The sequence below is a fragment of the Coccinella septempunctata genome, chromosome 2, assembly GCF_907165205.1.
Source record: "Coccinella septempunctata chromosome 2, icCocSept1.1, whole genome shotgun sequence".
NCBI classification, from domain to species: Eukaryota; Metazoa; Arthropoda; class Insecta; order Coleoptera; family Coccinellidae; genus Coccinella; species Coccinella septempunctata.
The window spans coordinates 46131605-46147127 of NC_058190.1; the positions used below are offsets into that span (position 1 = coordinate 46131605).

Below are 15523 nucleotides of genomic sequence, written 5' to 3' on the forward strand. Positions count from 1 at the left end.
GTAATCTTTCCTCTTCTTTTGTACCTCCAATTTAGGAACACCCTGTATATAGAGTTGAAAAGTAATTCATCATGTCATCGAATTGGATAGGATAAAATATGAAAAGGAATTTCGAGAAAACTGCATCTGTACTAAAATATCATCTTTAATAATCTCTATCACAACAATAATAACAATATCCATAAATACTATTTCACTAACATTCAGTCACTTCTAGAATGTCTGTGAGCGGAAACTGGCAGCCCAACATCTTCAGCTACACCATCGTTTTCAGTTCCTTTGACGGTGAACGTGACATAGTAACGTTTGTTCTGATCCAGACGATCAGCTGGCAGTGATATGATTTGTTTGTCGTTTCCATGGCAGAGTTCTAGGGTCACCGATTTTTTTGGATTTATGTTTGGCAGGAACCCTCCAGTACCGGGCTTGCAATCGTTGAAACCTATCTTTGGTATAGTGTGGTGGTCCAGTTTCGGAACTGAAAAGAATGCAGCAGTAAAGAAATTCGCCAAACTGAGACTATTCGAATTTTTTATGCAACGAAAAGTAAACACAAAGTCTGCCTTTCACTCTGCATATAGTACACAATTATTCAAAAATGAACCTATAAGGAAAACCTTGAAAGAATCAAGAATTTGTTTCGGATATAAGCTACATTATTTTCTTCAAACTATTCCCTTACAAAGGATTCCAAATTGGCTTGCAAATTTGCTCTGAAATTCATGAGTTCAACACAATCCTCTCTAGATAACTTTACCCATAAATGAATAACCATTCTTTTTGTAACATAAATTCTACGGAAATATAACGTTGCAATTTGATTTCAGAATAACTTTGTCCAGATACGAATGCTGAACGTTGAAGCTAATTCCAAAATAACGTCAGAATAATACGTTTAATTTCAGAATTTGTCTTTTCATTGAATATACGTTGAGCAAACTTGATAAGAAATCGTTTTTTTGTTGCAAGTTACAATAACGGTTTGTTGAATGGTTTCTTCAACGTTTATTTAACGTTTCTAACTTTTTAATGAATATACGTAGAGAGGAACGATGAAGACACTTTCATATAGGTGGCTAGAGAAACGAGTTGAGTTATATATTATACGTTGATCAAGGGTGAATTCAACGTGTGGAGGAATTTATGTTCCGAGATACACCTTACAAATTCAACGAATAACCTCAAATCAACGTCCCTTAACATATAAACGTGTGAGTGTCCATTGGGGAGCGGCATGTGCAGTAACAAACTTTCTAACTTACGGTATGCTGCGCAAGGAACACCAGTATACGCATGCGTAGCGTGCATGCATCTATGCGTGCTTCTAGTACAGAGCAAGGGATTATTTGGAGCTTCTGGAAGTCCTTTGAGGTATTCAGGGTCGAACTTTTGCAATTTCCTCAACGAATCGTACAAAAATTTCTCGAAGGCCTTGAAAGACAGATCCCTGGAAATGTATCTACCAGCTCCTACGGTAGACGCGCAAGAGGTGTGATATGCATCTATGGCCCTCTTCACGAGTGTTGCTTCGTTATGTTGCCCAGAACGAATCTGCAGTCTCTTTAGTTCGAGAAGATGCTGGAAAATTTTTCTTTCCAAGTGATATCTGAAAATGAATTCAAGTAGTGAAGAGTGCAGATCAAAAATCATTGGATAGCGTTCAGAGGATAATATCAACTTTCAATATTTTTTCTACTGAAGCATAGTTCCTCACCTTCTTATATTCGACTGTATACTTTGTGTAACGGAAGTCATATTGACACCACGTTCAGACATATTTTTCCATTTTGGCACTCGCACACTTCTTGGACTAGGCTCGAACCCAGAGTCTATCACATTGCTACTCTCATAGTCACTTCCAGCACTTCTAGAATCCCTCCTATGTGACCTCTTCTTTACCCTTCTTCTTCTAGAAGGCATCCTTTCCCTATCGTCATCCTCAGAGCCGCTACCTTTTTCATCGCTATAGATAGATACCCTCCTACCAGATATGGTGGATCTAGATCTATATGGTTCGTTCATGGTGTTCTTCCTATTGTTCGTATCCGGAAGAAAACCAACCTTCCCTCCAGATTCCATTTTTTCTTCAATAAGGTTCAAATTCTTCTCACTTTTCGATAGCATCGTTTTTCCTAATGGCGTAGGAATTTTGCTCGGTCTTCGGGCTCTTTTGTCGTTCTCTTCCGATTTAGATCTTGGTTTGTTAAGTTTTTTCTTTCCACTTTTTCGTTTCGTTTTGTTATCATCTGGTTCCTTGTCGTCAAGAACTGTGAAACTCTTGTGTGTTTTGCTATCATTTATAGAGGATATTGTGGAATCGTCTGTTGGTGTTGGTGTTTTCATAATTGAATCCCTTGGTCTCTTCCCTTCTCTTAGGCCTTTTCCAGATGCTGGTTCAGAAGGGAATTGTTCTCCTGTTACTGCCTCCCCAAAAGCTTTCTCCATAATATCTTCTACTCCATTATCGATCCTAGCAGACTCTTCCTCATTAGTTTCGGGAACGTTGGGTTTATCTTCCGATATTTGTCTTACTGTAGTATCCCCAGTGTTCATAATTTCAGTGTTTGAAGATATATCCTCAGGATCTTGACCTTCCGATTTGTCTAAATCAGCCTGTTCAACGCCATGAATTTTTAGTGAAAGTTCCTGCTCTATATTCAAATTGATGAGACCGATTGCAGCATCAGCAACTTCGTTGGCTGTTCCATCCCCTTCCTGACTCCCCTCTGATGGTTCTTGGTTCCGGAGAAATGTGTCATGAGAGAGAATTCTTTTTAAATTACTCAATTTCCTCGATCTTTGATTTTCATCATTTTCGAATTCAGGCACATCAGTGTGTCCACTATCTGCTCTTGCTTTATTTTCTTCCTGAACTTCATTCGTCGTTTCTTCTTTTTCATTATCAATTTTCACCTCTTCCTCATTCATTTTTGTCTTATCGCTGATACTTTCTGGTTGTTCCTGAGTAGATTCTTCGGTATCAGCATTTGTTACTTCATTTATACCTATGTTTAGGTCCTCTCCTGCTATGTTTTTCTCATCTTCCTTCTCCTCACTCAGTTTTGGTGAGGAATCTTCTTCAAAACTCTTTAATTCATTCGAAATTTGTTTGTCCAAAGTTTCTGTTACTTCCTTTTCGATGTTTTCTTCGACAATTTCTTGTGTTAGGGAATTTTTCTCTGGCAATCTTTCGGAATCCTGTAAGGATTGTTGTTGTACTTCATCGATTATCAAAGTTTTGGGTGGTTCGTGTATCGATGCTTCAACTACTATGTTTTGCTGCCTCTCCTGGTCTTCACTCGTGTCCGACATCTTAGACGATTGATAGTTCATCATAGCTGATTTGTCCTCCCTTAACGAATCAATCAAATAGTCATCAGTTATGACAGCAGCATCGCTTTTAGCTACTTGTATTGAAGATGCTCTGTCTTTCATTCGTTCTATAGTGTTCGTTGATTGGTCTTTGACTTCAAGATCCTTTCTCCTCCTCTTATCGATTTTTATGCTTTTGATGGAATTACTGGCACTCGATCTAGCAGTGCTGCTTCTGTCTGAATCGGATCTATTTGCTCCAGTATCAACTACTTGCTTGGCACTTCTTGATTTTGTAAATATGTCCTTAGTCCTCGAGGAATCTATATTTTTGCTCGAAACAAGTTTTTCATGAATTTGCTGATCTATCGGAACGTCTACTTCTCTACCAACAGATATTGCTCTGGTTTGATGGATATTTATTTCCGTGTTTCCGTTTATGACTATTTCGTTACTGTAATCGAACCTACCCCTAGACGATTTTTTCGGAAGTGCTGCTACACTAGTTGCGCTATCGTTTCGCGCCCTAGCTTTTTCGCTATGTTTTCTACTAGATTTTTGCTCGTCCATCTTTCCCCTAACTCTATTCTCAAATTCGCTGGCCGATGCCGAGCCACGTTTCCTCTTGTATTTTTGCGCCAGCTTCTTTTTCTGGATTTTCATGAAGTGCTTGTTGAGTTCGCCGTTTTCTCTTTCGCTATCGGAACTTGTGTCGCCCCAAAATGTGATATCGTCTCTTATCTGCATACTAACGGCACTATTCGCGTTTTGGTGCTGTGTCGCTTGTAACCTGGAGGCTGGTACACCGCCGTGGAGCTGCAGGTACTTTGCTGTTGATCTGAAACCTCTACGAAGGGCGCAGTCTAGGGGTGTCATGAAGACGTTTTTGGAAGTCCTTAGTACTGGGTTTATTTGAGCTCCGGAATCCAGCAAGATCTGAGAAATGAATACAAAATCGTTGCCAACATAACAGTACTCCAAATGCCATAAAAGTAGTTGGATGAGAAAGAACACACCTTGCACATGTCCGCATTATCGTTCAGGGCTGCCAAATGAAGTGGGCATCTCCCATCGTTGTTCCTAGCATTGACTTGGCTCGGTCTCATCGTTAATAGCCATTTGACCAAGTCCCTTCTACCTGAAGCGGCGGCTTCGTGAAGCGGAAGATCACCCCTTGCGTTCTTCAGCCATAAGTTGGCTCCATGGGCACCCAGCATCTTCACAGTTTCGAACTGACCCTTAGAACAGCCGCAATGGGCTGGGCTTCTGCCCTTCCGATCTTGTCTGTTGGGGTCCGAGCCGTGGGCTAGAAGCAGAGCAGTTGCATCTGCATGACCTGGAGGAAAGAAGCATGAATCGATTATTTATGAGGAGCAGTATATTTTTCCTAGGCTGAAGTTGATTCTGAGGGCATTGCTAGGTTTCGCTTTATTGGTATAGACTTTTCATCGAGAAGAAAGTGTGAAGGGAGATCAACTAGCACGATCTTGGTGATCAATTCAGATTATCTTCGGTGTACAGGGTGACTTGCATATATATTTTAACAGTAGATTTTTGAGGTCGAAAGAAACTCTTTTTTTACGAATCGGCTCGGTTTATAAGATACAGGGTGTTGAAAAACCATGAAAAATCGTTCAGTTGCCATCTTGGCAACAACAGCCTTCAGACCTACCCTCATATTTCCCCTTCTAGTGTGATTTGTCTTGAAAAAATACATAAATACAACTATGTACCTAAAGTGACAGCATAGTGGAGGGCAGTACATCCGTTGCTATCTATTATATCACAAGATGCTCCGCATAGCGTTAACAGGGTGTCGAGACAGTCTGTATGTCCTCTGGATGCCGCACAATGCAACGCTGTCAAACCGTCTTTATCTGCCGCTTCCACCGGACTACCGGCACGGATGAGTGCCAAAACAGCTTTGGCAGATCCAGCACTGGCTGCCCAGAGTAATGGTTGCCTTCCATCCCCGTCCTCTACAGTCACATCGATGCCGTTGGTGGTGAGCAGCGTTTGCAGCACTTGGAAGCCAAGGTTCGCGTCTTTTTCGTTCTGTGAAAGTGAATGATTCTTAATTTTGGTTTTGAATGATGATGAAACTAGCATTCAGAGGAGAGGAGAATACAAAGTAAAGAAAAAATCTCTGTGTCCCATCAGAGTTGTTCTCATATCACCACTACGCCATCTACAGCTCACCCTCCAGCTCCAGAGCTCCGATGAGCTCTACAACATCTGGGATTGTTTCAAAGAGGCTAGCAGAAACGAAGAATTAGTCTCTTGAGAAAATATACGAACTCCCTCAAAAACGAGATAGAAAAACACAAGTTTTTTGATGTGGATACTTTTGGAAAATATCTTCTCATGAGAACCACTATGTGATTCTTTCTTTTATTGACGGTAAGACAGGTAAGACTCGAAGAAAATGATAACTATAGATTCTACAGAACTTGAGGAAAGTAGCTTTCTATCATCTAAGAAATGGGCGACAGAACAGGATAGTTCTGGTCATTTTTTGACAACTTAAAGATGAACTGGACCAAGGGGACCGTAAAAAGGTCGATGATCAAACAACCCTGTTATTTCTTGTGGTCCACTATGAATTCTAGTATACCAAACCATGAGAAAATGGGCCTTAAACCTATTGTGAAACCGAGCCAAGAAATGAGATTCCTGAAAGAATTGTTTTCCCTTCGAATTAGGATAGGGAGAATCTGAATGTGTTGTAAAGCTTCTTTATAGCATCATATGATTCGTTGAGTGTTGTTGCTAGGTTTTGTCTGTCCTTTCAAGGTTTTCCATACTGGAGAAACGCAACACGATAAAGTTAAACTAAACACAATGATTGAGATGTTTTTATACTCACCCCTCCGCACATTTGTGCAGCATAGTGTAGCGGGTAGCCCCTGTGGACGTCAGGGGAGGAAACTGGAGCCCCTGCAGCAATTACTGCCCTTAAGGCCTCTGTTTCACCGCAGACTACAATTCGAGAAAATTAGGTTAGGAGGTTAAGCGTGTTGTGGTCCAAAATATAGCGTGCAACAACACCGTCTTATATTACACCCATGTACCGTAGCATTCTCCTTGTTTTCGTTTTACGCAGGAATGCAAATTCACCAACTGATTGAATTCGGAGTGAAGCATAGAGAACCATCAAAGGAAATAGCGATATACCGCTTGTGCTCTTATTTGAGCTCATCAGTACCGCATAACTCTTTTGATTGACAGCATCAAAATTAAACTGTCGGAAATAAACTCTTTGATTCAACCATAGGTACTGTTCTTTAATTTCATATTTTATTCATCGATGTACCTACAAGTAATCAACGTCAAATTATCTAGGGGGTCGATTGACGTTAACTATATCTCGTTAAGAATTGGCAGGTTGACGTGACCCAGCCCTTGACGCGTATGGTCCAACGAAAAATCGACGCCAACCTAGACCGACTGACCTTTTCGATTTCGATCAAACACGGGGTAATGGAAAAATTTTCCTGTTATAAAAAAAGTTAATGGGGGGATTAGCATAACAAAGAACTTCCTCTGATGGAATTCAGATGCAAATTCTGATTCGTTGTTGTTGAGGTTCCGCTATTATTCATTTTTACACAGTTACTATCCTGAGATCTACAAATTTAAATGGAAATTTACATGCTTAAGTTTTCTAAGAGTGAAAATAGTAATCTTTCAAAGAAACTATTGATAAGAGATGGATTTTTCATGTGATTAAATAGCTGATCATTTCGCCAAGGTTCATTTTTTCCAAAAATTTACTAGGTTTATATCGTACTGAAATTCAAATTTATGTAACCTGCAGAATAACTCCCATCAAATAACCCCATTATTCTCTGCATGCTTTCCGTTTATTGAGTTTCAAAAGAAAAGGGCTATGAATCAGCTCTTTTCATGAGGAAAATCCTGGAATTCATTTTCTAAACATAGGCATGAGGTGGCCCCAATTCCAACTGCAAGATTGTCCATCTATAGCTTCCTATATTAGAGATCGCGTGTTCTTTTTTCCATTGAATAATTTTATTTATATATGTATTTCTACGAATTGCCTTATAGGTGAAGGTTACATTTATGGTACACCTTTAAAAACGTTCATCATTCATGTTTGCGTGGTGCTCACATTAAGAACATCTCATAAAAAAATGGTAAAAGGTCAAAGATTCGAAGTAGCAGAATTAGTAAGGAAAATTATCGCCATCTCAAAAAATAATGAAGAGAAAAAAGAATTTGGAAATAAAAATAAAGAAGAAAGCCATTCTTTCATTTATTTTATGAATTTTTATTGAATTACCTGTAGCCCAATGCACCACAGTATGCTTCTCGTTATCAACAGCATTAACGTCAGCGTGGTTCGCTATCAGAAACGTGACAAGTGACATATTTCCAGCGATTACAGCTAGATGAAGGGGGGTGAAACCATCCTCATCCTTGGTTTCCACAAGTTCTGGAGCTGCCATGGTCAGATAGTCAGCAACTTGAGCGGCTCTTTTGTTATCGCTGGTGCAGCAGTAGTGCAGTGCAGTTTTTTTTGTTCTGTCCCTCTCGTAAAGGAGATGTCGCTGAAATTAAAAAATTGCACAGGAAAATCTCGGAACAGATTCAAATTTTTATGAGTTTTCTCGAGGCATCGATGGTTTTTCAGCGATGAACCAGATTATATAGCGAAAAATGGTTTGTCTGGAAATCATCATCAAGATTTTTATATGCCTATAGTCAAGTAGGCAATGAAATTTTCACGATTGATTTTCATAAGATTTTAAAAACTTCATACTGTGAAAAATGCGGAGAAATTTGAGAATTTTGATATCTTCTCTTCAATACAATATTTTGCGAGGGTGGAAAAACACAAAACTGGAGGAAGTTTCAACACCAAGGGTGATTTCAAATGATTTACGATTTTGAGTCTCCGAGATGAAAGAAAAATTAACGAAACCCATGATTGAATAAGTGAACTGATTTCAAAACAGAAACATCAACTTTAATCCCCATTTCATTTCGATAATCCGTGTTTGACTCAATACTGCTCGCTCAATGAACCACCCTCTTAATATTATAACAGCAATAGCTGCATAATTCATTCAAATATTCATTCAAAACAAGCACTGAAGAACTTAACCCCAATCACATGGTTCTAAACAGCACTTACCTTCTATCAGTCCAAAAATCGATCTTTTTACTACTTCTGATCTAGAAATAATGAATATTTCCAAGGATATTAAATTGTCTCCAAGGATTTACTATGTTCAGTTAGTCGTCGCTTGTTTAGAAGTTGCTATGACATTACACCTTAAATGATTTGGGGTGATTTCCCTCTGTTGCATGCATAATGCTTTGTCAACAAACCGGAGGATGGTCATAAAATTCAGGATTCATTCCACATGCACATAGCTAAATATAAGGTTTGAATAAATGGAGATTTGCTTTTCTTGATTTACGTATAGGTAAGGAAATTTCCAGTATAATTAAATTTTGGGGTGACTAATTTTAAAATAGCAAATAGCACCAGAGTACACTGCTCAATAATTGATAAGGATCACTGACCTTTCATCAATTGAGAAATATCCGATACCAGAGTATGTTTAGATGATACTCTCGTTTTTCCCAGAAAAGAATGAGAGAATGAAAAGTTTAAGATAAATATCCAGCAGAGCGTTAGAAACCTATACCAGTCATATTTTTTTTGCTGCATATTTCTCAATTGATTCTCAGAAGAATTATGACAGACGGCAAAAATAAACATCTTTATATACCCAAAATTCATGATAATATAGATTACGCCAATATCTTATATTCTCTGACCTATCTGAAATAGTTAAACATTATTTCATTCATAATATAGAGTATATTTACTCACTGAATTAATATTATTAAACGATAACCCTCTGCTGACCACTAGAGGGGAAAGTAGTCCACAAACTTATCGATAAGCCCAAGCGAGGGGTTGCAAACACATTTGCAGCTGACACACTGACCCAATCTCGAAGGAAACGCTAGTTTTTCACCTGCATTGGGCAGTAGGCCGCACATATTAAACGTCTAGCGGGAAACTGTCGAGCCAAAGTTATAGCTAGTAGGCTTTGGCCTAATTTTCATCATTCTTCAAGGTCGAAAGGTTCCGAAAATAAAATACTCTAATAACGAAGAAATGTCGATTAATTATTGTTTATTTTTTCTAGAAACCGTCGCATTCGCCATATTGCAACTACAGGCATAGCTACAGGACGTAGTCTCCAAGACAAAAAAAAAATGGAGTTATTAATTTATATATTTTCTTAATAAAGGTGGAATTTCTGTAATACCCTTCAATAATGAACGTGTACTCAGTTTTGTAGGTGAAAAAGAAAAGAATCGGATTCCATGTACAGGGTGGGCAAATTACGATGTTTTAGCATTACAGCTTTTAAACCAGTGGAAATAGACAAAATCTCATACCCCATTTTCGTTCTCTTCTTCTGAGGAACTAATAAGAGTAGTAGTCATTTTTGGCCACCTTCTTTTGTTTTTGAGTTATAAGCGAAAATTGAAAAAATGGCGATTTCGAAATAAATTTATATCTCCGCTAATACTGATGATAGAGCTCTGAAATTAAAACATTATACAGGCACTTTTTTAGGTAGAATCCAGTGGCGTGCTTGTGTTTTTAGCAGGATTTTTAATTACGAAGCTATGACCCAAAGTTTTGTTTTTTTAAAGGAGAACACTAGATTTCTGTGCAATTTTTTGAAAGCTTAATTTTTAATGATTTCAAAAATATATAACATCATATGCTTTGCATCGATATAATTAATAGAAAATGGTCAAAAAACTATTTTCTCAATATTTCTATGGTTTCAACTTTTGACCAACACAGAAAAATTATACTTCCTATAACAAAAGCAGTCTCTTTCCGGCAATGTCATTCTTTCTATGCTTTTTACCAATTTTACAAAATTTGAATCCTGGAGAAATTGAGTAAGAAGCATAGAAATGAGAGGACTAACAGGAGGAGACTGTGGTAATCATAAGTTGCTACATTTTTCTATTCTCATCAAAATTAGAAACCATAGAAATATTGAGAAAAAAGGATTTTGACCATGTTCTATTATTTATATTGATACAAACCATATGACGATATATATTTTTGAAATCAGCAAAAATTAAGCTTTCAAAAAATTGCACAGAAATCTAGTGTTTCTATTTAAAAGAACATAACTTTGGATCATAGCTTCGTAATTAAAAATCCTCCTAATAAGGTAAGCACGCCACTGGATTCTACTCAAAAAAGTGCCTGTATAATGTTTAAATTTCAGAGCTCTATCATCAGTATAAGCGGAGATATAAATTTATTTCGATATCGCAATTTTTCCAATTTTCGCTTATAACTCGAAAACAAAAGAAGGTGGCCAAAAATGACTACTACTCTTGTTAGTTTCCCAGAAAAAGAGAACGGGAATGGGTTATCAGATTTTGTCTATCTTCTCTGGCTCAAAAGCTGTAGTGCTAAAATATCGAAATTTGCCCATCCATACAGTGCCCAAATTAATAATTTCACTACATCTATCGAAAAAAAAAAATTCACTAACCTGTTCGCGTATCAGTTCCCGTACTCTCTCAACATTGCCCTGTTGGGCAGCATACATGAGCCCGTTAGAACTGCCACCTGCTACCGTAGCACCGGTTCTTAATGGAAAACTTTCGCCGGTTCTCTGAAGGCCGACGCTTTTTGAGGCGTTCGGCGTCGGACTAAGCATTGCGAGGCGTCCTAGCCGCCCACTCAGGTGTCAAATTCACGGTCATGAGGCAGTTAAGGTGGGGGTCGAGAAGTCGGTGTTCGGTCATGGTATCTGCCTGAAAGAGGTCAACAATGAGCTGAAGCGGTGGTCAAAGGAGGAATTTCAGCCAATATTTCATGGAAAGCAATTGAAACTGTCGAATTTTAGAATTATCGAGTATATTAATGATTCTACCTACTTGTAGCAAATTAATGGCATGTTTATTGGAAATTTCGTATCTTTTTTAGAGAGGGATGAAGAAAACTGGGCGTTGCTTGAGAAATTCATTAATACTGTAGCTGTCGAATGTTTTAATACCATTAAACAACTAGCCAGACTCTCCACTAGGTGCCTAGGTATTGTGGTATTGAAAGGAATGAAAATATCCATGACCTTGCAAAAAAAGGAGCATCAAGGTTAGCACCTGTCAAATCAAAACCCTTTCATGGCTTTCGGATCAATATAAGGCAACAGTTCAAGAACATGAGGAAAAAATTAATATTACTCCCTTTGGAGGAACATTCTTGGATCAAAATAACGTGGTTCACCTTCACTGATTGACACCAGAAGGCTCCCGAAGCTGCGAGGAGTTAAGCTTTGGGTTATGGTGGGATTACCATTACCACACTCTCATTAGAAATATCGTTTGACTGTATGGACAAGTTAGTAGATGAGACAAGCAGTCACTAGGATCGGTACAAGAAATAGCCTATCGACTGAAATTTGATCTGGGAAGATTTTGCATCTTCTGAAAAACCTAAAAAGTTTCAGAAGACATAGCATAATACAGAAACAGAGCAATATTGTCAAGATATCCTAATATTTGATATTCTGTGATCCAATGCAGCACTAGTTTTACCAATAGAAAAAGGTATAAGTTAGTAAAACGAACTTGCAGGTTGGAGATCGTGTCAAGCTGAAAATGCCGGTAATATGTGAGTGTCCAGAACTGGATGTGGTCTATGAAGCATGCATATAGGAAAGCCAGTCCTGGATCCTCACGAGGCAGCAGTCAAAACTCAGATTTGTCAATTTCATTGATGGTCTCCTCAGGAAGGAAGAAGTAGGATAGTAAAAATAAATGGTCCAGGTCTCAGTTCTGGATGATTTAGCCAGGTGGAAAGATTCCACCTTTAATATCTCGGCACCCATGCAAGAAGAAGCGAACTTTGGTTCTCGGAGGGACATTCAATACAGTTGGTTTAAATCATTTTATATCAATTGCTTTACATTCCACATTCCAATTAGATGACAAGAAATATTACCTCAACTCTTGTTATTTTCAAGAAGCTCTTTTGCTCGAATATCGGAGAATTTATGCCATGGAAGAAAGGTATGAAAATCTGTGTTCCTACCAGAGGTCAGTTTATCGATAGACCACGAATTTACCTTCAAGATTATCATTTGTCTTACTAGCTAATCTTTCGAACAAACCAAATAGATTTATAAATACCGGCGCATTCTCCAATTTGCGTCAAAATATTGCCTTCTGATCACATTTAACAGCATAATAAGGTTTTATTAAGAAGTGGGAAAACAAATGATGAAAATATTTGACACCATTTATCGTTGGCTTCTTCCCTCACCCTCTGATTCTGTTGAAAAACTAACTGGTTACACGGTTTTAAAGCGAAATAAATGATCAATTTTACATTCTTCTTACTTATATCTTTGGTACATTAATTTATTTGTGTTTCATTGTGGCTTTTTCAGCGGCTCTTAGTCTTATATTTCGAAATTAGGTTCCTCTGATCTACTCCTTCGAAAACAAACGTACTTTTCCTAATTTGACTCTCATAATCATTAATTAACTAATTACTTACCATGGAAACATACCCCCTATGTCGCTGACACCAAGAAAACCAACACAAAACTGAATATTTTATCTGGAAAACGTGCATTTCCGTAATGAAGGTATTCGGGTATAAAACTCAGGGCATTGACTGGCTGATAAGAGATCAATATCTGCCTGTCCATTAATGGTTTGATGACCCTTCAACTTCGTAATCGAATTCCAAAGCGACGCACTTCTATAATAATCGATGTTTTGCTGGGAAAACAGTAACGTGGTCGAAAGAAAAAGAAATTTCGAACCAAAATTCGTTTGAAGGAATTGCTCCAAACACTTCGAGTATCTTTTTTTATAATGAGTATTGAGTTTCTTTCACGATACTTCAAAGTAATGTACTTTTTAAGCTCATCATTTTCAGATATCGATTGAAATTCATTCTGGAAGGATTCTGCATTTCCTACCTCCAATGCTACCTGTTTAGAGCATCTCGAAACATTGCTTAGGAACATTTTGGCAATCCACTAAAAATTTTATGTAATCATTACTGAATTCCCAAAATTTCTACCCGCCTTCACATTTCTGCAAATGCTATTTGCACGTCTCAAAGAAGTTTTGCATCGTTACAGTTTTTCTGAGGAACTATGAACTGTAACTTGGATATTTTGTGGCAAATCTAAAATAGTACAAACTGGGCCCTTCTGTCTAACGTAGAGCATTCAGGTTCTCGAGCAGTATTTTAACGTCGCTGTTGGAATTCAATGAATTTCTATTTCGCAATTAATGCTGTTTTATACCGGACCAACATGGTGGCAATCGAGGACCATATCGACCATGACCAGTGACCTAGATAAGTCTGTTACTACCAAATGCACCCTAGCAGCCGCTAAAACACGTTGCGTGTGAAAAGGCAGCTATCCCTTTGAAATCATTACCTACTTTCACCCGGTTTATCACATTTTTCGAGTTTGATAATTTAGCAACGCTTTTATACCTCAGCACAGATGTTCGGGTTAATAAACATTAAACATGATGCGAAACTAGAAAATTTGAGGATGGAGGAATCGTTTCATCAATAGAATATTCCGTAGTTTTTCATTTTGGCGTGCAATTTATTTGTTTTCCTACGAACCACGAATTGAAAGTTACATCTTTCAGTTCGGCCAAAATGAGTCAGATTATCTTGGAAACTTTTGATTTCCGTGTCATTTGCACCCCAAGATTTCAGTCCATGCATGCGGATGAACAAAAAAACATGGTTCAACTTTTATTTATATAAATCAAACTTCGGGCGGTAATCTGTGACTTTCCCCTAGTCAAACTTTTAGGGTGGTTCTAAGAATACCTTCAGTGCAACCTATCAAAGGAGACGTTTAATTGACGTGGCAATATTCGTGCTAAGAAAATTCGCAAATATTCACCACTCACACAATGGAGAGTTTTCAAGTCCCTGCAAATAAACCATTGACGTGCGAAAGTTCCGTGACATAAATTGGTTGTAAAGAAAGTGAAGAGCACGTGACACGCGAACATGATAGGTTTTTGGAACGATGCAATCATAGCCACGTTCAAGTATTGTTCGATTTGGATGAAGAAGAGGCTTGGATTCTTCGCATAAATAGGTTTCGCATGTCAGGCGTTACAAATTTGCTTGTAAAGTGGCTTTCCGTATTTTTGAATATCGTATGTGAGGTATACACTATGCATAATGCCGATGTAATATTTCAGGGTCAGGGTCAAATAAGTATATTACTCGCTACTCGTGTAATATCAGTATTGCCCCATAAAATATTTTGATCTTTCTAAGGCGAAGTGTTAGCAACATAAAAGGAAACAGATCTTTTCATGTTAGGAAAGATGTGAAGGAGCTTTTGCTTGCTTGATCAAGTACGTGGTTCTAAATTAACTATTTAGTTTCGTGCAAAATTTGTCATCTGATGACTAGAATTTTCGACCAACTGAATCAACTCACCTAATGTGTATTTTCTATTAGAGAAAACCATCGGCTTGAATCATGTTTGATAGAAGCAAGCGAATGAACTCATATTCTAATTTTAAAAACAAAAATCTTGTCACCGACGAGGATGGGATTCGAACCCACGCGGGCAGAGCCCATTGGATTAGCAGTCCAACGCCTTAACCACTCGGCCACCTCGTCCCATGAAGGTTGGCCGACTACACAGTTTCGAGTGGAATTATTACTTCAACTAAAGTTCTGTTCACTTTCACGAAAATTCTGTTTATTTAAATTTCATATAGCATTCGTTTGGTACGACTTTCTACTCATTACAGTCAGGTCAGAGTGAATTCAAATGGTTCATTCAATAGAAATAAAATCTCCAGAACCCTTGTATAAAAGGAGAATTTCCCAAATGATTTTCATCAAATACCTAATATAGTTAGGTTCCTATCTATCTATAATACTGATGAATGAACGCTATTGCTATGAGGTTTTGTTTCAGAATGCAGAATTGAACAGAATACAACTAAAAATATTTTAGTTGTATTCGGGGTGTTGAAACAGTTGATATAAGAATTAAAAATTCTTTAACATACCAAATCGGAGCAGAGAGTAGTCCAATTTAGTACTAGCATGCATGGCGAGAGCACGACTGGAAATGAAAATAGTCTAATAGAAATCAGCTTTTACTCCAGTTCC

General features: G+C 38.0%; 1 protein-coding gene and 1 non-coding gene across 4 annotated transcripts; both read right to left on the reverse strand.

Moving 5' to 3' along the window:
- Window positions 1–129: 129 nt before the first annotated feature.
- LOC123308483 (ankycorbin) lies at window positions 130–15471 on the reverse strand. 3 transcript variants are annotated; one of them, XM_044891144.1, is made up of 9 exons: window positions 15421–15471; window positions 10887–11151; window positions 7616–7883; window positions 6179–6291; window positions 5046–5367; window positions 4329–4648; window positions 1715–4248; window positions 1263–1606; window positions 130–478 (listed from the first exon to the last, which is right to left on the reverse strand). In XM_044891144.1, the coding sequence occupies exons 2-9, from the start codon at window positions 11052–11054 to the stop codon at window positions 204–206; spliced, it is 4344 nt and encodes a 1447-aa protein (XP_044747079.1). In that variant the 5' UTR covers window positions 11055–11151; window positions 15421–15471; the 3' UTR covers window positions 130–203. The 3 variants fall into 3 exon arrangements, with proteins under 3 accessions (XP_044747079.1, XP_044747080.1, XP_044747081.1); XM_044891145.1 differs by lacking the exon at window positions 10887–11151 and having other exon boundaries at window positions 15421–15459; XM_044891146.1 differs by lacking the exons at window positions 10887–11151; window positions 15421–15471 and adding an exon at window positions 9179–9352.
- Window positions 14941–15022, reverse strand: Trnas-gcu. Its single transcript has one exon. It is a non-coding gene; the product is annotated as a tRNA-Ser (tRNA).
- Window positions 15472–15523: the final 52 nt, after the last annotated feature.

Coding starts and splice junctions, on each gene's coding strand:
- LOC123308483 (XM_044891144.1), bottom strand. CDS start 11,054: ATGCTTAGTCCGACGCCGAACGCCTCAAAAAGCGTCGGCCTTCAGAGA. Junction 6,292..7,615: donor TGTGGTGCATTGGGCTACAG/GTAATTCAATAA, acceptor CTCGAATTGTAG/TCTGCGGTGAAACAGAGGCC. Junction 4,249..4,328: donor ATAATGCGGACATGTGCAAG/GTGTGTTCTTTC, acceptor TTCATTTCTCAG/ATCTTGCTGGATTCCGGAGC.